This window comes from Symphodus melops, assembly GCF_947650265.1.
Source record: "Symphodus melops genome assembly, chromosome: 16".
Taxonomy (NCBI): Eukaryota; Metazoa; Chordata; class Actinopteri; order Labriformes; family Labridae; genus Symphodus; species Symphodus melops.
The window spans coordinates 1,964,068-1,987,968 of NC_136706.1; the positions used below are offsets into that span (position 1 = coordinate 1,964,068).

A 23,901-nucleotide genomic window follows, 5' to 3' on the forward strand; every position below is an offset into this window, starting at 1 on the left:
TCCTTCTTTAACGTCATTGAGACTACAGGGAGACACTGTGGATGACTTCTCTACGGTGCTTCTCTACGGGACAAAATAGCACGCGATGAATAAATAAAGATGCAATATTACGTACCTTAATTAATCTGGATTAACTTGTCAATGCTGACAGTCCTGTATTTGATAAGTTAGAGGCTTATATAAAGCATCAGCTGACATCAGGGGCCGTTCAGTGCAGCCAGCTGTTAAGGACTTCTGTTTCGTGCTTTGCCTTCGTTTACAGTCTGACTGGAAACTAGAAAATAGACAGCTGGAGTCGGAGATGAAAGATGACATCAAAGAGCAGATTGTTGGAAGCAGCAAAATCAGGACACCCGTGATATCCAAACCTTATCCCTGCCTAGAGATTTTGTGTTTTTATGCAGAATGAGAAACTTTGTTTTTACTCTCCTTTTTCTTTTTTCTTTTCTCCTCTTTTTCTTCTCTACCTTCAATTCTCCTTCCTTTACACTCTTAATGTGTCAGTAAAGAGTAAACATCAGTCAGCTTGTAAAAGTCCATCGTCTCCCTCTTTTTTCCTGCTCCGCTTTGCAGTAAATGTGTGCTCAAACAGGCCGTTTGGAGATTTTCCCTTCATGACATCACAAAGGGCAGTTGCCCCTCCCCCAGGTGGGTGACACTCTCACAGCTAGGTGTTTGTTCTGCCCTCTGAGTCTGCCTTCTCACTGTAAACAATAGGACGTGGAGGGAGAGAGCACCGAGTACACCCGAGCCCTTCCAGAGAGGGGGCGTGGTCAGACACAGCTCATTTACATATTTAAAGCTACAGACACAGAAACAGCCTGTTCTGAGCAGGGCTGAAATAGAGGGGTTTATAGACATGATCAAATACAGGATCAGAGTGGATTTACAACAACACACTTCACACACATGTTGAAGAGGAGCTCTGACACTGATTTCACCTGAAGAGGAGGAGATGTGACATGACCATTTATCCCGCTGCTATTCTTAGATTAATTCGATCTATAATAAGGGGCCGTATCTCTATACGATGTGATATGATGTGATCCTGTGGTCCTGTTCAGTCGTCGCCTGATCTGCTTTCTCAGACCGTTCATCTGACCACAACGGAGCATCTCTGACCAATCAACGCTCATGTTTTATTTAAAGGGGTCTAGTTTCTGCGGCCACAGTGATATCTGAGAGCGGGTGAACCTGACTCCTCTGCTGAGTGGACAACAAGCACTCTTTGTGTGGGTGTGTGTGTGTGTTTGTGTGTGTGTGTGTACAGCAATAGACGAGTAATATGTAGACCGCTTCTGTCACTCTGAATACATCCGACACAGACGTAGCATCCTTGTTTTGTCGTCCTTCTCTGTGTGATTCCCCGCAGTGAAGTCTACTCTTTACTCACCAGGAAAGTGTTTTTCATTTTGTATCCGAGTTAAGCTCGCACTGCTGAGAGGATCTTTGATGTGTGTGACTAAGAGGTTATGGTGAAGTCGGTGACAGTGTGCTGACAGACGAGCTGCAGTCTGAGGTTCAGATCAATGATTCACATCATCATTTATGGATGACACTTTTCTCTCACGCTCAGTGCTGACTCGACAGCTCCTCTTCTCCTCTTTTGTTTCCTTCTTTTCTCATCCCCTTCCCTGTTTCCTCCTCCTCTCCCACGTCTTTACAAACTCCCTTATCTCCCCGCTCTCCTGTTGCAGTATCTTTTCTGTTTCTCCTTTCCTTCTCTGTCTTCTTATCTTGTTGTCTTCCTCATCTCTTTTTCCGCTCGACTTCTTTCCTTCTTGTCTTTCCTTCCTTCTCCTTTTATTTACCTTTTTACCCCTCCCCTCCTGTCCTTCTTCCTCCTCTCAGTCACCTTGCTTTCCTTGTTTCCTCCATGTTCCCTCCTTTCCTTATTTCTTCCCTCTCTTCTCCTTCATCATTTACCTTCCTCCCTCCTTTCTTACCCTCCTTTCCTTTCATATCTTGTCTCCTTTCTTTCAATTTAACCTCACTCTTTATTTGATCATTTCATTAATTCTTCCTTATTTATCATCTACCATCTTCTCCTTTCCTCGCCACCTCATTCCCTCTTTTAATCTTTTTCCTTTCTGCTTGTCTCCTCACCTGCTACTTCTCCCCTCCTTTCCTTGTTCCTCTCCTTCTACTCCTGTCCCTTTTTCTCCTTTCCTCTCTTTCCATCTTTCTTCCTCTTCCTTACGTCTCCTTTATTTCTCCTTCTTTATTTCAACCTCCTCTCATCTCCTACTTTTTCTCTTCCCTCCTCCCCTCTTCAGTTTCTTCTACCTAATTAAATAATGTCATTCTCCCCTCTTTTAGCCTTTTTCCTTTTATTTTTTTAAACTCTATAATTTCCTCCTCTTTCCTTCTCTCTTTCTGCCACCCTTAGCTGTGTCCTCTTTTCTTTTCCTCCCCTCTTCTCCTTTAGAATCTAAATGTAAAATATTACTGAATACGTTTTGCAGAATCCAAAAATCATCCACACAATCCGAAAAGAAACCAACCAAGCCTCTATACTGATGCTGCTCTTGTTTGGAATACGTAGTTTAGTTCACTGATGACTGAGCGTTTTCTATTCTGTGGTTAAAAGGGGGGGGCGCAGACAACCCCCCCCCCCCTCTAATCGCTCTGTGCTGTCGCAGCTGAACACCCTGTCATCAGGTCTCACTTTATTTTCCACACTCGAATCCTCACAGCTCTGCCCCCCTCCTCAAACTGTGCCCCCCTTCCCCAATCAGGGTATCCCACCATCCTGCAGAATCTCTTCAGACACATGGCCCCTCTGTGAAACGCTGTGGACTGGAGAAATGCAGGGGTATTACCTTCAGGGGGATTCTGTGTGTGTGTGTGTGTGTGTGTGTGTGTGTGTGTGTGTGTGTGTGTGTGTGTGTGTGTGTGTGTGTGTGTGTGTGTGTGTGTGTGTGTGTGTGTGTGTGTGTGTGTGTGTGTGTGTGTGTGTGTGTGTGTGTGTGTGTGTGTGTGTGTGTGTGTGTGTGTGTGTGTGTGTGTGTGTGTGTGTGTGTGTGTGTGTGTGTGTGTGTGTGTGTGTGTGTGTGTGTGTGTGTGCACGTGCTGATGCTCTCCCAGTGTGTAAGCAGAGTTTAAGGGGAGAGGTGTAACAGGAGCCAGCGTTTCCAGCCAACTCTGCAGGCTTCTCTGTAATCCTCTTAGCAAGAGACCCTGAATACCGAGGTTTCCCTTTTCCTTATCAGCCACCTCCTCCTTTCCGTCACATAACCCTGCTTCCTATATATCCCACGACAGCCCGAAATCATCATGTGTTGGCGCAAAGTCACTGTGTCGTTTTTTAAATAAATAATCCAAACGTACAGTCCCGCGTGTCATTGTCTCAACCAGAGGCAAGAAACTCTTCATGCGTATGCAGAAAAATCCTGCAAACACCTAATTTAACTAATTTATTTATTTACAGAGAGAACATGCCATGAAAATGTGCGTGCAGCTCATGCATACTTAAACTTATTTGCACACAAGAGAGTAGAGTATGTAGAGAATCCAATATGCAACATGTTCTCTCCTTTTATACGCCACATTTATAAAGTGTTTTTGAAGCCACATTCCCATCTGTAATCAAATAAAAGAGACATGCACTTAAACTTCATTTTAATTAAGCGCCACAATGCGTCCAACGCTTTGTTTTTGTTTTATTCAGTCCGCTTTATTAGTTTTGCAATATGCATCAGTCTGAGTTCTGTCTTTATGGTTTACTTTTTTCATTTTATCCCTCAGCCTTTAGTGTGAAGAATGATGTCAATTATTCAGTGTGAGTGCCGTAAACTAAATCATTTATGAAGATGATGAGATTTTCGCAGATGATGGCTGTTTATGGATGGATTTGTAATGAAGTATTGAATTTTTTTTTACAAGTATGACTGTCATAAAAAGCAATGGCGTTTGAAATGGTGTTGTAAGAATGATAACTCAGGAGTTGTTTTGTGAACTCGACGTGGATGTTTGTGTCACTATTTTGCTAACTGAAGGTGTGGAAACTGGGCATGCAAACTCGTCACAGATCTTTCAAACGGTTTCAACTCTTTGGGGTCTATATGTTGTTGTTTTGTTTTATTCAGATTTGAAGGTCACATATTCTCCTCCTTGTCGACCAGCTGAAATAGTTTCTCAAAACATGTGTGTGAAGTGTGTTGTTGTAATTTCAGCCCTGCTCAGAACAGGCTGTTTCTGTGTCTGTAGCTTTAAATATGTAAATGAGCTGTGTCTGACCACACCCCCTCTCTGGAAGGGCTCGGGTGTACTCGGTGCTTTCTGGCTCTATGTCCTATTGTTTACGGTGAGAAGGCAGACTCAGAGGGCAGAACAAACCCCTAGCTGTGGGAGTGTCACCCACCTGGGGGAGGGGCTACTGCCCTTTGTGATGTCATGAAGGGAAAATCTCCAAACGGCCTGTTTGAGCACACATTTTCTAAAAAGTGGAGCATGCAGAAGACGGAGCGGATGGACTAATGGTGGAAAATTTTAGGTTAGTGTTAAAGAAAAATGATGAAGCAGCGTCTGGCGTGTTTTGGCTTCAATTCACGTCAACATAAGGTGATTCAGGAAGTGCTGTAATATACACTGTATGCTGAGAAACTGTTTGCCTTTTACACAGTCAAGTGACTTAATGCCCTGAAAAAGTTGCAAAATAGTATCAGTTGAAAGTAAAATCGAGGGGTTTCTCTGACACGACCCACACCAATGAATATTTATTACTGAATACGTCTGCGTTATTTCTATAAATCCCTCTGTTGGATACATTAATCACCAAACCCTTCCAGGTGTGACAGCACAGTACGAATAATCAGAATGAAAAGGTTTCACCTGTCCTTGCCAAAGTCATTTTTCTCGGTTTACGTGTAATCTCATCCTGTTAATCTACTTATGTTGTCACGGATTTGGACCTTAATTGGACGCAGATAACCCTGTTAAGGTGTTTACATGAGTTTCAATTATCACAGTTTAGCCTGAATCTTTACTTTAATCAAGTTTATGCATCTAAAAATGATGACAGTAAAAAGGAAAATAAGGGTTGCAGTTACTCCCAATGCACACACGCATTTGTCTATTCCTTCATTTTTGAAGTGTCACCTGTGTCACCTGCTTGTGTGTTAGTGCAGCAGGACTTTATTCTAGTTGCATTTCTGAAGATTTGGTTGCCGTCCAAAATTCCCCAAAGTATTCAACTATCTTAACTCTCTGCTTTTATAACTTTAAGTTTCTTTTCCAACTCTTTCCAGTCCGGCTCAGTAAACTGGGTTGTTGATCGAAGGAAAGAAGACACATCACGCCTCAAAAAGTTGGGAAGGCCTTCGGGACAGAAGTTTTCCTGCTTCTTGTCCCTGGATGTATAAAGTCTGTGTGACTCTCTTGGATTTCTGCAGCAGTAATGAAGTTTCACAGCAGCAGATAGGCTATTATTAGTTTTGTTGAATTTCCCCCACTGTAGCTTTTAAATAATTTAATCTTCTGCGCTCGTCTTTTTATCAAGGTTGCGAAACACCACGTATGTTCACATGCACACGCAAGTTTAATTTGCTTGTTGCATATTTATAGGTCTGAGGCTCATTTGGGGAATTATCATGTTTGTGATTTCCCTACATGAGCACCAAGCTCTGTTCATTTTCAGCACCAATCAAATGAAATGTTGGAATGAGTAATTTGATGAGCCGAGGATGTGAGAGCTGGACTTATCTCAGGCGTAGTTGACAAAAATGAGGACTTGCACTTGTCTGACTTGTTTTGGACTGAACTCTTTTAAGACCAGATTTTTTTAATGAAATCCAAATTTCATGGTAGAGTTCTGCAGACCTACTTATTGTTTTGGCCTTAAAGACTTTTACACTTGACTTGAGCTTGATTTGATTGAACACAAGTATAGATTTATAATTTCTCAAACTACATGAGACTTAAATGAGTGGCTTTACTTAAGTCAAACAGACTGAGCTCAGATCTCTAAAAAATGAACGCTTGTTATAGCAGCGATGTTGCTTAAAGCTCCTGTGTTCAGGAGTATTGTATATGTAGGTGTGTGTTGCAGTGAATAGGCAGCAGGATGAGGTTTTTCTCCAGAAAACACTATGCATAGCAGAGCCAGATCAGCATCATGGGGGGGCGCCGATAATTACTTAATTCTATTTTCTGACTTCCATCTCAGGCATTATACATCAGATGAAGGGGGAGTATGACAAAGCACTGAAGCTCCACAAAGCCCACCTGTCCTTCGCCCAGGAGCTCAGTGATTACGCAGCCCAGGGGAGGGCGTACGGTAACATGGGAAACGCCCATCACGCACTCGGCATCTTTGACCAAGCTGTGCGGTACCACCGACAAGAACTTCAGATCTCACTGGAGGTGAACTCCCAACTCAGGATGAACAACTTTTTTTAAACACTTTTGTTTTAAAAAAAAAAAAAAAAAAAACAGAATTCTGAAACGTCTCTGTGTTTTCAGGTGAACGATCGTCCATCCCAGGCCTCCACACATGGAAACCTAGCGGTGGCCTACCAGGCGCTGGGCGCTCACGATCGAGCTCTGCAGCACTACCTTCACCATCTGACCATCGCACGGGAGCTCCAAGACAATCAGAGCGAAGCAAGAGCTCTAGGCAAGCTAGAAGAGAAAAGAACTGATTGAAAACCTTTAAGAGGCCATATTATACTTATTTCAAGTTTTATATTATGACTCAATAGAACCTCTTCAGCATCCTTGCATGATTTACAACTCAACAAATCTCCTTAGTATCTCTCACTGGTCTGTGAAACCCCTCAGTTCAGCCCCAGTCTGGCACAGGACGTTTCAGGTACTGTCTCTTTAAGGCCCCCCTCCTTACAAGCCCACTTTCCTCTGATTAGCCCGCCTAAGGCATGTGACCATATAAGGAGTTCAATGACTTTGTGAGGTCACTGAATCACAATGCTAGAAAAAAACCTGTGTGTAAGCTGTTGTTAAGAGCTGATTTCTGAAGGCTTGAGAGATTACTCTGTCGAACATGAACCATCTGATTTGAAAACTTGTCCATCGTTAGTGTCAATATCAACACTGTAACAATGTCTGTGTGTCGGAAAATACAAAAAAACAGCATAATACCCCCTTTGAAGTTGGTCTTCGAATGTTGTTTTGCAGCTAACTTGGGGAACTTCCACTGTTGGAGGGGTGAATACGCTCAAGCCTTGCCGTACTACCAGCAGTACCTAAATCTGGCCCCAGGCCTGCAGGACCTGGAGGGAGAAGGAAAGGTTTGCCACAACCTCGGCTACGCTCACTACTGCCTGGGACAGTACAGAGACGCTGTCAGGTACCACAAAAAAAACAAAAACAAACGTTGAATAGCCAAGAAAACATTTTCTAGTAAGAAGTTTGAACCGATCTGAGGGATTTTTACCATGTTGAGCTGCTGGTGGATATTCTAGTTTTTCTGAGGACACTGTCTATGTCACATGTAGCATAAATAAAAAAAACACAGGCTTTGTTTTTTTTTTCTCCTCCTCCTAGGTATTATGAGCAAGACCTGGCCTTAGCTAAGGACCTCCAGGACAAATTAGCCCAGGCGAAGGCCTACTGTAACCTGGGCCTGGCCCACAAAGCGCTGAGGGAATACAGCAAAGCAGAGGAGTGTCAGAGATACCTGCTCTCTATAGCCCAAGCTTTGGATAACACACAGGTCACCTTCTTCTGCCGTGTTCACTCAATAAGCTATAAAAACTCAGAGAGTGGCTGTTAATCACGGGGTTATATTTTGTCTGCAGGCTGTTTTCAGGGCCTTTGGGAACCTGGGCGATGTGTGTGTGTGTCGGGGTGATCTTCCAGGAGCCGTGAGGTTCTACCAGCAGCAGTTAACCTTGGCTCAGAGGGTCGACGATCAGAAGATGGAGGCCGACGCATACTCTGCGCTCGGATCAGTTCATAGGTGATGAATTCGGTAAAAATGGGGATTTCTCTGCTTTGACTTGATTCTTCTTCTCTTACTTTTCCTTCCTTCCCTTCGCCCGTTTTAGGCTCCTCCGTCAGTTGGATACAGCTTTGTCCTTCCACAGCCAGGAACTAACCGTCCGAAAAGATCTGGGTGACCAGCAGGGGGAGTGCCGCGCCCTTGGACACCTGGCAGCAGTGCACATGGCCCTGGGAGACTACGCTACAACCTTCCAGTGTTACGAAACCCAGCTCGGCCTGGCTCAGGGACTCAGGGACGCCCGACTGGAAGCGCAGGTCCACGGGAACATGGGCATCACCAAAATGAACATGAGCGTGTTTGAGGAAGCGATTGGATATTTTGAGCAGCAGTTGGCCATGCTGCAGCAGCTGAGTGGGACGGAGAGCATGCTGGACAGAGGCAGGGCTTATGGGAACCTGGCCGACTGCTACGATGCTCTGGGAGACTTTGAGGAGGCTATTCAGTACTACGAGAAGTACCTGACGGTGGCTCAGAGTCTAAACCACGTCCAGGACCAGGAGAAAGCCTACAGAGGACTCGGCAATGCTCACAGGTACTTAAAATTAAACAAAACAATCGAAACCACTCTTTGTTTTATGCAGTGGCTAAGAGTTATGCTAAGCTATGCTAAGAGTTAAGGCTCAGAGTTATGCATAATTAGGGGTGTGGCTTATCAGACTGACCTGCCTCAGCTCCCCCTCTTTACCTGCTACTAGTTTGACCAAAAGTGAGTTTGAGTCAGCAATTCAAGTATTGCTACCTCCATCATTGGGCTTCAAAACTGTCTCGGCAACCAATGGGTGACGTCACTGACATGACGTCCATGTTTTATACAGTCTTTTGTTTTGAGTCTACATATGGCAACTTCAATCTGTTCAGCACAGCCTGAAGTTTGAGTTTTTGATTGACTGTGTTTTAGAGCGATGGGCAGAACTGGGCTAGTTGTTTCCCGTCTTAATGCTAAGCTAAGACACACAACTCCTAGCTTTCTGAACCTTTTACTGGATGGTGTTGGTTTTCTCCTCATCTCATCAAGAAAAATTGACACCTACGAAAAGATCGACGTAATCCAGGGCTCACCAGGAATGCTTAGATCGACTTAAAGCGGACCTAAGAGAAGCCACAATGCCAAACTCGCTATTCGCTCCTTCGATAAAGTTGATCTAAACTCTCCTGGCGAGCGCTGGATTACTCTGATTTATTTTGCATGTTTTGTTGCTCCTGCTCAAGCTGGACCCTGAATGACTATCACGGCTGTGCACATGGCAGCCATCGACCCTTTAACTAATGCTGTTCATGTGGTTGTCAGTATTTGTTCTGTGATTGGACCGACGGCCTGGTGGCGGAGTAAGCTGCTGCACATATTTGATATTTGATGAATGTTTTATTAAATGAACGCTGAATTTAGAAACATTAATGCAACTACATTGACACTTCATTGCAGGATAGGATACAGAAATTAATGTGAAATAATGTGCTTCTGATTTCTTTAAAATCGTTTCTGAGCAGATGTTTAACCTGCTTTTTTTTTCATTAGTTAATACAAAATCTGTTTATATTAAACTGTCACGTACAGCCGCTCATTACTTTGTGTTTAGATTAGTGCTGATATATGTACGCCATGTTTGTTTGTGTCCACTGCTTTCTCATTAGTTTTGATATTTCTTTTCTCTTCTGGGCAGCAATAATGCAAAAAATATGAAATGAGCTTTTTCTTGCCTGAAGGAAAAAACTGTACACATTTCAAATTAGATAACAAAGATGGGAAAAAAAACAACACCACTCAGTAATAGTAAAACGTACGAGGGTTGATGGGAGGAGTGGCTGTTCCCTCTCCTCTTCTCCCGTGAAACTAAGCGAGTCATTTTCCCTGACAGAAGAACGAGGCGTAATGACGGGTTTCCTCTTTTCCATCTGTTTGACTCTCTTTCTGCTCTCTGCAGGCTGTGCAGACGATTGAAATGAGAGCAGATTTATTCCAATGAACAAAGCCTTTGTAGATGTTTCTTCTTTTACTCTTTCTCTCTGAGGATAAAGAACTGTTTTTCACAGTGGAAAGAAATCAAAATGGCTCTTATTATGGGCCTATTTGCTTTCCTGTTTGCTTTCTTAAATTGCCCATATTGGTCTCTTTGGATGAAAGAAAGCTTTGATTGCGGCAGAGCGAGCAGTGCGTGTTTTGTTTGGACATAAAAGGGTAATCATATCCTGTGTTTTTCTCCTTTCCCCCCCCCCCCCAACCGTCTTCAGGTCTATGGGAAGTCTTCAGCAGGCTCTGGTGTGCTTTGAGAAGCGACTGGTGGTGGCCCATGAGCTGGGAGGGGAAGGAGGGGGCAAGGCTCAGGCTTACTGGGAGCTGGGTACCTTACACAGCCAGCTGGGCAACTACGAGCAAGCCCTCTCCTGCCTGGAGCATCAGCTTAATATTGCACGAACAGCAGGGGTAAGGAGTTGTTTCTACCACCACTTTCTATTCAAGAGTTTGAAGGTCAAACACAAGAAGAAAAAAAAGGGAGAGGAGGAAGAAGTTGAAAAGATTTTAAAAATGACAAAAAAAAAAAGCCAAAGAGGCGGGTTGTAAGCCTGTTACTTATAAGTGAACGATCAACTTCATGCTCGACATGTGACTTTATTCTCATCATTTAGAAATGTTCCGCTCTGTTCTTCACTTTATAATTTATTCAAAATGCCAAATGAAAAATATCCTCCACTTCTTTTTTTACCACGTACAGGAAGCCCAGCATTAATGCTCTTACACTTGAGTTCTCTTCTCGCTTTGATGAATATGAAATTAATCATTTTTCCATGAGTACCTTGTACACAGATAACAATGTAGTAAATCCTGCTCTCACTGTCAGGATAAATCCCTGGAAGCTGAAGCGAGCGACGCGCTCGGGGGCGTTTATCAGCTGATGGCAGACAACGAGACAGCGCTACAGGTAAGCGCAGAGTCGTAATGCAGCGTGACTCAGTGTTTCCCAGCTCTAACTTTAGGGAATATTTTTTTTATATTTTGTGCCATCCGTCTCTTTAGTCATTACGAAAAGCAGAGTCGTCCCCGTCCCTCCTGTCACTCAGCGAGGTTTACTGGTGTTTATCCTGATCATCATGCAGAAGACTCGATGGATGTGAATCATCTGTATTTTTCCTGTGTCTTCTTTCTTTTTCCCTTATTTTTGATCTGAAGGATGATCAAATGTAAATACATACAGGTCTTTAATTGAGACCTGCTTTTTATTTGTGAAAACATATCTGGTAAAAAGGGGACTGGGCTTTTTATTTGAAGTTTGATGTTGAGTGAATTTCTCAAAGATCTTTGGGAAAAGAAACTTATACTTGAGGGATTCCCTGTATCCTAACAGAAACGCTCCATCACATCCTCTTGAAACTCTAAACTTTAGCCAAGTTAGTTCTTGAGCTTGTTTATGAATTTTATAAAAAAAGGATGTCAAGCAATTGATAAACGGTTTAATGTCTAGTTGGCTGAATATGTGAACTTTTGGAAGAATTGAGGCAAGCTCAGCTTCACATCGCTAGGTAGGTTTGACTTGAGCAAAAGGAGAGTGAGGTAACCACGCTGTCCCGCTGCAGTGGCACCAGAGGGCTCTGGACATAGCAGAGCGGTCAGGATGCGTGAGGAGCCAGGGTCGAGCCTACGGAAACCTGGGACTGACCTACGAAGCTCTGGGAAACTACGAACGGGCGGTGGTCTTCCAGGAGCAGCACCTGAGCGTGGCGGCCCAGACCAACGATCTGATTGCTAAGACTCTCGCCTACGGGAGCCTTGGAAGGATACACCACGCACTGCAAAACTCTGCACAAGCTGTGATGTATCTACAGGAAGGTAAGAAAGCAGCTGCTGAGTAAAAATCTGATAGAGAGTCACACTTCTCGCTCCTCTGTGAAATGTTTCAACATCTCCTCTGCGTTCGAAAACAACCAGTTTTTGACAACAAACTCAACATTTAAAGAAAAGGGTTCGAGAAAGTTAGTCACGGCCTCACCTTCCTCTGTAGCCACAAGCACTCGTTTTAGTGCAGTCTTTGGCTCTTAACGCACACTTTGATCTGCATGTGGGCATCGTATTTGTAAGTCAGAGTTGTTCAGGCCTGAATACATTGAGAGCTGTGTTACTGAAACCCCTGAGAAGCATGAAAGGTATTCATGAGTCTGACGGAGACTAAAAGAAGATCAGTGCTCGGCTGTTTATCCTGCAGTGTGCTTTCCTTCAGGCAGCTTGTTGTCAATAATCCTGTTTGATTGAACTTCTCCTCTAACTCGACTGCTAAAGCAGACATTCAAATCGCTCCCCTTTCTAACATTAAAACTGCTCCCTAAACTAATCCAGAAAAACACAGTAAAGCTTTGGAAACAGACCTCCGACAGGCTTCGATAGAGCAGAGAGTTCTTTGTGCTACCTTTGTGTGGTGAGAGGAGTTGAACAGTCCACGCTCACGACACATTGTACATTTTATGACATTATTTATAATGTTGTTTTTCTTTTCAGTTTTGTGTTTTACATTGTATATCCTGGTGCCTTGTTTGGTGTGTTTGTTTCATGGTGTATTAAATTTGTGCTTACATCATGTTTCATTTAATTGCATCAGTTTACATCTTGTTACGTGACATTGATTTACGGTACAATGCGTTATGTTGCATTGTGTTATGTGGCCAAAAGTAGCATAATGCTATGTTACTTATTGTTAGGTTAAGTAGCATTACGTTACGTAGCGTTACGTAGTGTTAAGTTTCGTAGTGTAAAGTTTTGTTGTGTAAAGTTATGCAGTGTAAAGTTTTGTAGTGTTTCGTTACATAGTGTTAAGTTACGTAGTGTTAAGTTACGTAGTGTAAAGTTTCGTAGTGTAAAGTTACGTAGTGTAAAGTTACGTAGCATGTAATATTACATACATAGCTCTATGTAGCGCTACATTACATGGTGCTACAAAATAGAGCATTACGTTTAAAAGCCTTTTATTCGTAGCTTCACTATAGCCTACCTTGCGTTACGTTAGCTTACCTTACATTGTTACATTGCTTTATATTATTTAATGTTTCAATAAATTACATCACGTTACCTTACATTACATTTCTTTGTCCCCGCGTTATTGGTAAAGGGGCACTTTTGATGCGAGGTTGTAAAGGTTTCTTTGAGGGGGTGGTGACATTTTTGCCTTCATTGGATAATACGGTTGAAGAGACACAAGAAATGGCGGGAGTAGATGGCAGGGAACAAAATGCAGCAAAGGGCCAAGGTCAAACCCAAACCCATGGCAGCCGTCCTAACTGCTCGTCTGTCAGACGTCCCACTTCGCAGAGTTAGGAAGACAAGCAGGCAAACCAAGGCGGAGAAATATAAAATTGAAGCGGTACTTGGGGCCTGTTAGATACAGACACGGTTTGTCACTTTCCTCACTGATCGTCTCAACTTTAATTGATCATTAACTCAACAAGCAAGAAAAAAATTTAAATTAGAGTTTAGGTGAGGACAGGAACTTCCGTACGAGTGCCTCCAATTAACCTCCTAAAAACGAGCGAAAAACAACACAGACTGGGAACATCACAGCAGACAGACAGAAAGATCCCGAGGAGCGTGAATCCAAACTTGATTTTTGATGAGCTTCGGCTCCATCTGAGAGTCTAATGAGAAGTAATTACAACCTGTCACGACTGTCTGCTCGCACTCAGCAGGGGAGACGAAACATATCAGAGACAAACTGAAGAGCAGACGGAATTCGAGAGCTCTGAGTCAGCGAGATGAAAAGGCAGAAAGACAAGAGGAACAATGAGAGAAGAAGAATGGCAAGTGTGAGCGCCCTGGGCTCAGCGCGAGTTTGCTTCAACGCAGCATTAGTTGTCACTAGCGCTAAAATAGCAGGACTTTCAAAGCGATGATGTTCAGATCAGCCTCCAGCAGCGAGTGTCTGATCTTCTTCTGTCTCTCTCTCCTCCTCCTCTTCTTCTTCTTCAGGTCTGCGTCTGGCGGAGCAGTTGGGTCGGAGAGAAGATGAAGCTAAGATACGCCATCGCCTCGGCCTGTCGCTGTGGGCCGGAGGAAACCTGGAGGAGGCTCAACACCAGGTGTGTTTGTGTTTATACATGCTCACATCTGCATACCTGTGGAGTCAGAAATGACAAAAAGGTTACAGTACAGTACAGTGTGTACCATTAAATATAACAGATGATCCAGATGAAAAAGTTTCTTGAACCAGACTTTAAACATTTTTGTTTCTACTGTAAAAAAGGGCATTTTAACATGGTTGTTTATGGGTCTTTGTGGGTTTATGCAGCCAGCCCCAAGTGGCCATCTGAGGAACTGCAGTTTTTGTTTTTGTTTCTTTTTGCATTTCATTGGCTTCGTTTTTTACCTCAGTAGATTTTCCGTAAAAAAAAAGGGGTTTTTGGGGGGGTTTTTTAACATGAAGTTTTATTCTTTAATTTAAGAGAAAATAGAATTTTATTTCTTGTAGATTCGTCAGCTTTTATTTAATAGAAGCCGTATTAAAGTCAAGAGTCAAACATATCACACATGATCCAAAATGCATATAAGCTGTTCAGTGGCGTCATAAAGAAAAGGCAATGTGAAGATGTTGGACGCAATATTTTCAATGAATTGAAGGTTTTAATAAGTATTAACGTATGTTAGATTATTATTATAAAAGTTATGGTCTCACATGACGGAGCGTACGACTACAGCGAACATCTAAAGGGATTAGTAGTTACATGAAACAAATGTGTAATAGCAATGATATTGATAATATTGATCTTAATAATTATAGTTTTGGTTTATTGATCTCACTTTCCTGTTTAAAAAGGGAGAATCCCAGCATCCTAACTCTGTAGCTGGGTTGTGTATTTGTAGTGCCATCTAGTGGTTTGTGTTGGTACAGCATGTTTCTTCTGCTTTGCAATAATGAGTTTAATAAATAACAACAGGTGACAGATTTAAGGACACAGCTAACATGATTAGAGGAACATAATAAATGCACATACTCAGGTCCTCACAATCACACGGAACACCTCAGAGAGTTGCGTGTTGTGTGTTTTTGTAAATGTCGCTCTTCATGTCTGTTTTATTTGTGTGTGTTTCAGTTGTACAGGGCGTCGGTGCTATTTGAGACAATTCGCCACGAGACGCAGCACAACACGGATTACAAACTCTCTCTGTTTGATCTGCAAACCAGCTCGTACCAGGCCCTCCAGAGGGTCCTCGTCAGCCTAGGTGAATGAGATCCTTTTTTATTTTTTTAAAGATTTGCCTTCCTTGTTTTTCCTCTCTGTTTTCAATTATCACCTGATGTTGGAGTATCGTTGTTTACTCATGCTGCTACTTTAGACCTTCTACTCGCCGACATCTCCAAATCTTATTTACATTGTGTTTCACCATCCAGGCCGACACGACGAGGCCTTGGCGATAGCAGAACGAGGGCGAACACGAGCCTTCGCCGATCTCCTTGTTGAACGTCAAAAAGGAAGTCAGTTGGCAGCGAGCGCCGACCCGTACATCCCGGTCACCATGGAGAACATCCTGGAGACGGTGAACGGTCAGAGGGCCGTGGTTCTTTATTACTCTCTGGCTGGAGGCTTCCTGTACAGCTGGCTGATAGCACCAGGCACAGGTACACACACATAGACAAGATTAAAGGAGCAATCTGTAAGATATCTACTGAATGAAATGATGGCGTGATCTTACCCTCTGATCAGACTTGAAGGAAACATGCTGTGTTGAAGCTTCTCTGACAACAATGCAGCAGCCAGTATGTCCTCCTTCTAACTTTAGATTCTGCTCCTGAATGCTCTGGATTTGATTGGATCATAGAAGGTAGGCGGGGCTTTGAAGGCCGTTTTGGACGCCCCTGGGTTTGCCAGATATGAGAGCAGTTATCAGGTGAACAGGTGTTGCAGCGATGGAAGCGGGCAGTGGAACTGCTTCAGATAGAAGTGATTGTACCCGAGCTAAAAAGCCTCTGCATGTTTCTAATAAGCTCCAGCAGCAGAAAGCTGCTCAAACTAGGATCAATGTTGGAGATGCTTTTGAAACATGGAGAGAGGTTAGAACGCAGAAAGCTTTACAGACCCATGCAGAGCTGGCTAAACACTGAAGCTACAGTGTCCACCACATGCAGAGCTGGCTAAACACTGAAGCTACAGTGTCCACCACATGCAGAGCTGGCTAAACACTGAAGCTACAGTGTCCACCACATGGCAAAACCCTTGGATTTATGTCAGTTTTTAACCTTTAATCGACGCAGGGCCTTTCCTTCAAAGCCCATGCTCGAGGGATCTTTATATCTGTAGCCCCATCTCTTCAATCCAACACTTATTAACTCAAGGACTGAAATCACAGCTTCACAGTTCCACCAGAAAAACAGGGCTGTAGACTTTTGGCCTGGTTAATAATTCACATATTTCCCAAACTGTGCCCTGCATACTGAGTTTGGAGCAGTTTTGTATGCAGACTGTGTTTGATATCGCTCCATGACATGCATAAGAAAAAAAAAAAAAATCCATGTCCCAGTTTCCCCAGTTATTCCGCCTTCAACCAACCCAGCATGCAGCGTGGTTCATGTGATACTAATTCCCTTCATTCTTCCAAAAGGAATTGTGAAGTTTAACGAGGTTTACCTGGGAGAGGCTGGAGTGGAGGCGTCAGAGCTCCAGGATGGAGGAGGGAGTCCACACAGCGGAGGAGGAAGAGGAGGCGGAGGAGGAGGTCTTCTCTCACTGGAGCAGTACATCAGTAACGCCAGAGAAGCTTTAGGAGTGGACAGCCACTACAGCAGGTTTGGCTGTTTTCTATTTACTTCATAGATGGGAAGTATTTCCCTAAACGAGGGATTGAGGGGATGTTGATCCAGTCCATTATTAGAGTTATTTTTATTACCTTAATGCGTAACAAACGAGAAGGTGTAAATCCAGGAAGAGGGGTTTTTTTTTTTTTTTTTCATACTTCAAAACGTTTCTGAAAGTGAAATTAAACCTTTTGGAGAGGCACTAGAAACAAGCGATCTAGCTCATCTTTATTCATTCAAACACAACAGAAATGACAATTGAGAGGAGCCACATGCTGCCTGTCATCACTCTTCCTGTTATACTGCTCTCTCTCTCTCTCTCTCTCTCTCTCTCTCTCTCTCTCTCTCTCTCTCTCTCTCTCTCTCTCTCTGCTGCCATATTTCTTTACTCTCAATTATCCTGCCCACAACTGCGGCCCTCGGTTGGCATCACGGACGCCTTCGTAAATCACTACCATGTGTCGTGTCAGCAAATGTTCCCCCACACAAACTGCGTCTCAACTTTCTGTCTAAAAAAAATATATAAATTCCCAACAACACTGCAGCGGGTTTACTGCAGCGATTCAGCGTGTCTTCCCCCTGTGTGTTTGTCTGTTTATTTCTGTGTGTGTGTGTGTCGAAGCCTGGAGCCTTTCTCTCTGTTTATGTGTGGCAATTATGACTCCTGCTCATCCACACTATGAAAAGTATTTGCACATATGCAGCATTAAAACACTTTCCAACCCAGCAGTGGAGTTTTACTGCCCTCCAGCATGGATCCAGGCTGCGGAAAGTGCTATTTAAACACAAATCAAATCTCCCTGAGCTGTGAAAACTGCAGACAGGGAGTCACATAAAAACTAATGGCTTTTGGGTAATGATAAATTCAGCAGGCCATCAGTGCAGGACAGAGAGACTGCAGAGTCCTTTTTATTCATATCTGTGAAATGACTCCTGTTGGATCGTTTTGTAAATCAGCCCGGAAACATTTCTGACGATTTCATAAAACATTTTCTTTTCCTCTGCATCCTGTAAACATCCTCAGAGTCTCGTCTGACTACTTAAAGAGAGATGAGTGTCGGGGGGGCGGCGCTGGTGGTGCATCCCCATGTATAGAGGCTGCAGTCCTCAATGTGGGCGGCCCGGGTTCAAACCTCGCCTGTGGCTCCTTCCCCGCATGTTGATCCCCACTCTCTCTCTCTCTCTCTCTCTCTCTCTCTCTCTCTCTCTCTCCCTGTCCACTATCCTATCCCTCCAATAAAGGCACAAAAATAAATCTTAAAGAAAAAAGAGTGGGGTGCACCGGAGCGGTTTGGGGGTGCAGGTTAACGTAAGAAAAGGCATGTTGTGTAGGCGTGACATTTTGGCCTGCAGCGCTAACGGCTTCTCTTCATCTTCTCTGCAGAGTTTGCTCCAGCAGCGAGACAGAGAGTGAAGCTGGAGATCTGTTGGAGCAACAGTTTGAGGAGCTGAACAACAAACTCACCTCGGCCACAGACCCCACAGGTTACCTCCGCATGGTGTCCAGGAACAACCTCTTCAACAGGTCCCACTTGATGATTTTTTTTTCCGCTGATTGATTCCAGCAGCTTGGCTGGTTGGTTTTGTTTTTTGTTTTTTCCGCTCCACCTCTTTAATCTCTGTTTCATGCCTCTCACAGAAGCTGTCAGAGCATGACGAGTCTGTACAGCGCCACCGTTTCCCCAGCGAAGGAGAGCTCCAACTCTCCTCTTTGCAGGCCGAGCAACATCAGCAAACCTCCTCTGCGAGCTCTTTATGACCTACTCATCGCACCGATGGAAGGGGTGCGTGTTTGACTCCTCATCACCAGCATGTCCTTTATACACTTCCTTCAACTGGACCGTTTGTCCCCTGTCTTCCCTCCAGGGCCTGATGCACAGCAGTGGACCGGTGGGCAGACACAGACAGCTCGTGTTGGTGCTGGAGGGAGAATTGTACCTGATCCCATTTGCCTTGCTCAAAGGCAGCTCCTCTAATGAATACCTTTATGAAAGGTTCAGTCTCATCTCTGTACCTTCTTTAGCCAGCCTGGGAGCATCAGTCAAGGTGGGTGTGGTATATGTGCTTCTGTTTCCAGCTGTGCCAGATGTTGCCATTTTAAGTCAAGAGGTGTTGCATGATTTTCCCCCCCAGCCTCATCCTCGTCGTGGAGGCCCCTTCCACTGCTCCGATGGAGGTTCGGTGGCTGCAGTGGTCGGAGCTCCTCGTCTGCCCTCATCTGTGATGGACCGCTGGCTGTGGGGACCCTTACCGTCAGCCCAGGAGGAAACCCTGGGGCTGGGGGAGCAGCTCGGCTGCCATCCTTTAACCGGAGCAAACGCCACGAAGGAGCGCGTTTTAGCAGCTCTGAACCAGGCCGAGTGCGTCCACTTTGCAACTCACATATCCTGGAAACTTGCTGCTCTGGTCCTCGCACCCAGTCAGGAGCATGCAGGAGGAGGAGGAGGGAAATCCAGGGAGAGGTCACCATGTGGAACATCAAACGCAGGCGACTCTGAAGGTCCAGACGGGAGAATCAGAGGTTCATTTTCAAAGAGTCTCAGCAGCCCAGAGAGACTCAGAGGAGCAGAGGAAATGAGCGAGGACGGGGAGAGTTTGTGTGACTTGGAGAGCATGTATGACAGCCCACCTCTTCATGACTTCCTGCTCACTGCTGCAGACATACTGGACCTGAGCCTGAGCGTCAAACTGGTGGTTCTGAGGTACAACCATTCACTCGATTCATCGGAGCCCGTAAAGAAAAACAAATGAAGTCGTGACTTGTGATTCCTCCTCTCCTCAGATTGTACCCGGAGTCCAGCAGCAGGGTGTCAGCAGACGGGGTGGTGGGTCTGACTCGGGCCTTCCTGGCTGCAGGGGTCCAGTGTGTGTGCGTGTCTCTGTGGCCTGTGCCCGTAGCAGCTTCCAAACTGTTCACACACACCTTCTACACGGCGCTGCTCAACGGCACCAAAACCAGCGCCGCTCTGACGGAAGCCATGAAGACGCTTCAGAGCAGCAAACACTTCTCGCACCCTTCCAACTGGGCAGGTGAGCAAACACAAGCATGCAGCTCAGCTTATGTGAGGTTACAGTTTGTGCTACACGTGCAGAGGCTTCGGTCCTCGAGGCAGCCGCTCCAGCTGCAACAAATCAGTGGTGAGCGCTGTCGCCTCACAGCGAGGAGGTTGTTCCTTCTCCCCCGTGCGTGGACTCATCTTCTCCGACAGTCCAAAGACGGGTTTGTGAGGTTCACCCTGTGTCTGCCCTGTGATTGGCTGGCAAGCAGTCCAGGGTGTAACCCCGCCTCTTTGTTCGATGACAGCCGGGATCAGCTCCTAGACTCCACAGAAAAATCACTTCTGTGATTACATGAAATTATTTCCTACAAGGGAAACATGTGAATAAAGGCGAAATGGACGAAACATAAAAACAAAGATGTTTCTCTTCAGGCAGCGAACACCTCCCACAAAGTTTTTAAGAAGAACTGAAATATTTAAAGAGTAACACAGGAACAGCTTCTATGTCTCTCCTGTTCTCCATTAAATAAAACAGTGATTTTATCTACAGAACTACTGCCCTCTGATTTACGTTTTCTAAGTCAAATTCAGTTCCATCAGTTTCTTAATAAGCTGCAGTAGAGCAGGTCTGCATAGAGGAGTTTATTCATCTTGAGTGGCCTCCTGTTGGAGCATGTTTTCACCTCTCTGAGTGTCCTTCAGGCTACATGCTGATCGGCAGCGACGTGAAGCTGAACAGCCCGATGTCTCTGGTGGCTCAGGCGCTGTCAGAGATCCTGCAGTACCCGGAGAGAGCCAGAGACGCGCTCCGAGTGCTGCTCCACCTGGTGAGACTTATTCACACAGTTACTGCTTCAGGAAATAACGCTTCATAGTCGAAAAGAGGAAGAAAAAAAAATCAACATGATGTTGTTGGACTTTGTCTCTTCCTCTCCGCAGGTCGAGAAGTCTCTGCAGCGGATTCAGAGCGGTCAGTGTAACCCGATGTACACGTCGCAGCAAAGTGTTGAGAACAAGGTGTGTGTGTGTGTGTGTGTTCCCGTCTCTCTTTGTCTCTAAGTGTCACCCTGCGTGTCCTCTGTGCTCACATCCACCTGTGTCCTCTCCTCCGGGTGAAGGTGGGCGGCGTGCCCGGCTGGCAGGCCCTGCTGTCTGCCGTGGGTTTCCGGTTAGATATCTCCAGTGGCGGTGCTGGTCTCCCTGCGGCGGTTTTCTTCCCGACATCCGACCCCGGGGAACGTCTGCAGCAGTGCAGCACCACGCTGCAGTCACTGCTCGGTACCACGTCTCCAACTTCTATCACAGTGACACATACACAGCCTGTGTTTTTATTTCATGCACTTAAAAACAAACAAACAAACAAAATGGATCAAATGTAAAAAAGCATGATTAGGTAATAAAAAAAAAAGTGTGCTGGAGAAGCTAAATAAACCCAGAGGGGCTTGTCCTATACAACCTGTTTGTTCCCTTCATGCAAGATTAGTGAGCTTGATGCCATGAGACCAAGTTTTTTGTATATTATTACAACATCAAGAATGTGTATGATTTGAACATGTGGTCTTACTGATGAAGCCTCCTGTCCTCCCTCAGGTCTCACTCCTGCAGCTCTGCAGGCTCTCTGCAAACTGGTCACAGTGTCTGAAGCTGGAGAGCAGCTCATTCATAAGGTACTGACGTGATGTGTGCACGAGATGATTTCGTGCCGGTGGTGGATGAAGCGCTGAGAATCTCTGCTTCAAAACTGTCAATGTACTCAAATAATTAGATTGCATGAAAGCGCCGACTTCCTCTGGTCCAAACGACTCCTGAGCGTTCAGGAGCAGAATCTGAAGCTAGAAGGAGGACATACTGGCTGCTGCATTGTTGTCAGAGAAGCTTCAACACAGCATGTTTCCTTCATGATCACAGAGGAGGAGAGCGTTAAGATTTAAATCAGTAGATATCTTACTGATGGCTCCTTCCTTTAAACTGATAAACTAATACAAGCCACTGCGAGACAACAGTCCAGTGCTTATTAGTGCAGCTGTCAGATCAATGCAGAGATGTGAAGTTGTTCAGCCACCACCGGTTCATGTTGCATGTGTGTCTTTCTTCATGCTGTTGTGTGAACACGAGCACGACCGCTCCGTCTCCTTCTTGTGTTTAACAGATGATTTATCATCATTACGATAAAGGACACTGAGCTGTTTCTCCTCCAGCTGGGGGTCAGTCTGAGATCTGTGAGCTCGGCCTCTGTGGGCCTGTTGACTTTGATTCTTGGGGTCACGATCCGATTCAGAATCTATTTTCGATTCGAAATGATTCTGGAGTACAAACTTCAGGATCTCCTCCGGTCAGCTGACTGAGATTGGCTGAATTTCTTGCCGCTCCATTTAGCGTTCTACTGAGTGAAAGAGCTAGCATTTGCACTCAGCAGGGAGTGACTGATTAGCCCCGATCTTTAGACGTTATGAATCTGATTAAAATCAAATCAATTAATGAATTAAAATCAATAAAAAAGAAGATAATAATCTCCATTTTTTTTCTCACCTATCACTCGATTGGTTCTTACTTTATGACATTTCATTCGACATCTGAGATCCTCTGTCACGTGTGTGCATGATCATGTTACCATGAGTAAATCCTCCTTCATGCATGGCTGTGTGTGTGTGTGTGTGTGTGTGTGTGTGTGTGTGTGTGTGTGTGCGGTGACTCAAACACAACACTTTGACACAAACACAGAACTAAACCCCTGTTTCCTCTCCTCTCAAACCCACCTCACAAAGGCGGTTAAAAGCATGGTGGGAATGGTAAGTGTTCAATAATGACGTTGTTTACTCGAGTTCAGACAAAGGATGGATCTGGTCCACACGGTCACACGGATAAAAACACTTTTTCTACGTTGTGTTTCATCTGTCTCAGACTCAAACTGAGCTGTAAGACCACACGTACGTTCACAAACAAACAGCAGACAGGAGCGTGTCAGAGATGATAAATAAATCAGTTCACACTCACAGAGACGCTCACTGACGCCCTCGTGTGGCGATTTAAAGAAGTGACACACACGAGGCTCGGGCAAAGGTTCAAAACACAGTTTACGGTCGAGAATAAATAAATCAGATGTGAACAGTTCAGAAACTATCCTTCATTTTTAGGTCACCTTTATTCAACCAGGTTGATGTCAGATCAATGCAGAGACCCATTGATATAAGAACCTCTTTATAAAGGGAGGTGGCAGCAAAAACACAAAGTCACAGACACAACAGGAAACAAAGTGCAATTTACAAAAACACCACATTCAGCATTACAATAGAAACATCGACGAGTCAAAGACGTTCAAGCAGCCGAGCTAAATCCCTCCACGTCCTGTTGAATCTGCCTCCAGGTCTCCCGTTTTAGATTTAAAATCATTTAAAGCCTCCAGCTGCTTGAGTTGTAGGTCATTGTGCAGCAGACTGCAGGCTGAGGGGGCCGAATATTCAAAAAGCTGTTTACCTGTTTCTGGATAGAGAGCATAAACTGTCCGGTACTTTTCTGCATGATAAAAACATAGATAGTGAGGAAGCAGACCTCGAAGAACGGCCTCATACAGTTTATAAAGGTGTACCAGTGTGTGAGTCCACGCGGCGCCAGAGCACGCCATCCAACCCGAGAGTGAGTCAGAGCTTGGACTCTTCCTCTGATTCTTTGTGTGTCTCCTCCTCTCAGCTCCATCAGGTCCTGGTTCAGTTGCAGTCCGGAGACAAGGAACAAGACTTCTCTCTGGCTCCCATTCAGGTGTCGATCAGCGTTCAGCTCTGGAGGCTTCCAGGCTGCCACGAGTTCCTGGCTGCTCTCGGTGAGTCGCCGACACAACAACACCCGACAGAGGCTTTTATTTTGAAGACTGAAAATAATTTAAAAAGTGATAAAACGATGACGACAGTTTACAAACAACTCCTCGATTAGGTTTTGAAGAGAATAGAAGACGAGGCCACAGGAAACCAACTCGAATTATTGATAACAATCAATGCTGAAAGTCCGAACGAAGCAGACGCTCATTTACATTTCTGCTGCAGCTATTCTGCTTTAAAGTTTTGGAGATATTGGGAGGTTAGCTTGGTGCCGACCCTCCCAAACATCCGAAGCTCTGTTTCCTTGGCAACAGGACAACAATACCATTATGTCGAGATAGATAGATAGATAGATAGAT

The 23,901-nt window shown here is 44.7% G+C and overlaps 1 protein-coding gene across 1 annotated transcript in view; it reads left to right on the top strand.

Annotated features, from left to right (window-relative positions):
- Positions 1-23,901, top strand: part of ttc28 (tetratricopeptide repeat domain 28) — a 92,457-nt gene that overhangs the window by 64,480 nt on the left and 4,076 nt on the right. Inside the window, exons 9-32 of the mRNA XM_079363963.1 lie at positions 6,167-6,363; positions 6,463-6,616; positions 7,135-7,306; positions 7,504-7,672; positions 7,758-7,918; positions 8,007-8,495; positions 10,193-10,385; positions 10,801-10,881; positions 11,534-11,786; positions 13,911-14,020; positions 15,032-15,161; positions 15,331-15,558; positions 16,539-16,722; positions 18,116-18,256; positions 18,371-18,515; positions 18,598-18,777; positions 18,865-19,433; positions 19,514-19,761; positions 20,433-20,557; positions 20,670-20,747; positions 20,849-21,008; positions 21,321-21,397; positions 22,496-22,519; positions 23,418-23,547. Of these exons, the coding sequence (XP_079220089.1) occupies positions 6,167-6,363; positions 6,463-6,616; positions 7,135-7,306; positions 7,504-7,672; positions 7,758-7,918; positions 8,007-8,495; positions 10,193-10,385; positions 10,801-10,881; positions 11,534-11,786; positions 13,911-14,020; positions 15,032-15,161; positions 15,331-15,558; positions 16,539-16,722; positions 18,116-18,256; positions 18,371-18,515; positions 18,598-18,777; positions 18,865-19,433; positions 19,514-19,761; positions 20,433-20,557; positions 20,670-20,747; positions 20,849-21,008; positions 21,321-21,397; positions 22,496-22,519; positions 23,418-23,547 (4,398 nt within the window). The remainder of the gene's footprint in view (positions 1-6,166; positions 6,364-6,462; positions 6,617-7,134; positions 7,307-7,503; positions 7,673-7,757; positions 7,919-8,006; positions 8,496-10,192; positions 10,386-10,800; positions 10,882-11,533; positions 11,787-13,910; positions 14,021-15,031; positions 15,162-15,330; positions 15,559-16,538; positions 16,723-18,115; positions 18,257-18,370; positions 18,516-18,597; positions 18,778-18,864; positions 19,434-19,513; positions 19,762-20,432; positions 20,558-20,669; positions 20,748-20,848; positions 21,009-21,320; positions 21,398-22,495; positions 22,520-23,417; positions 23,548-23,901) is intronic.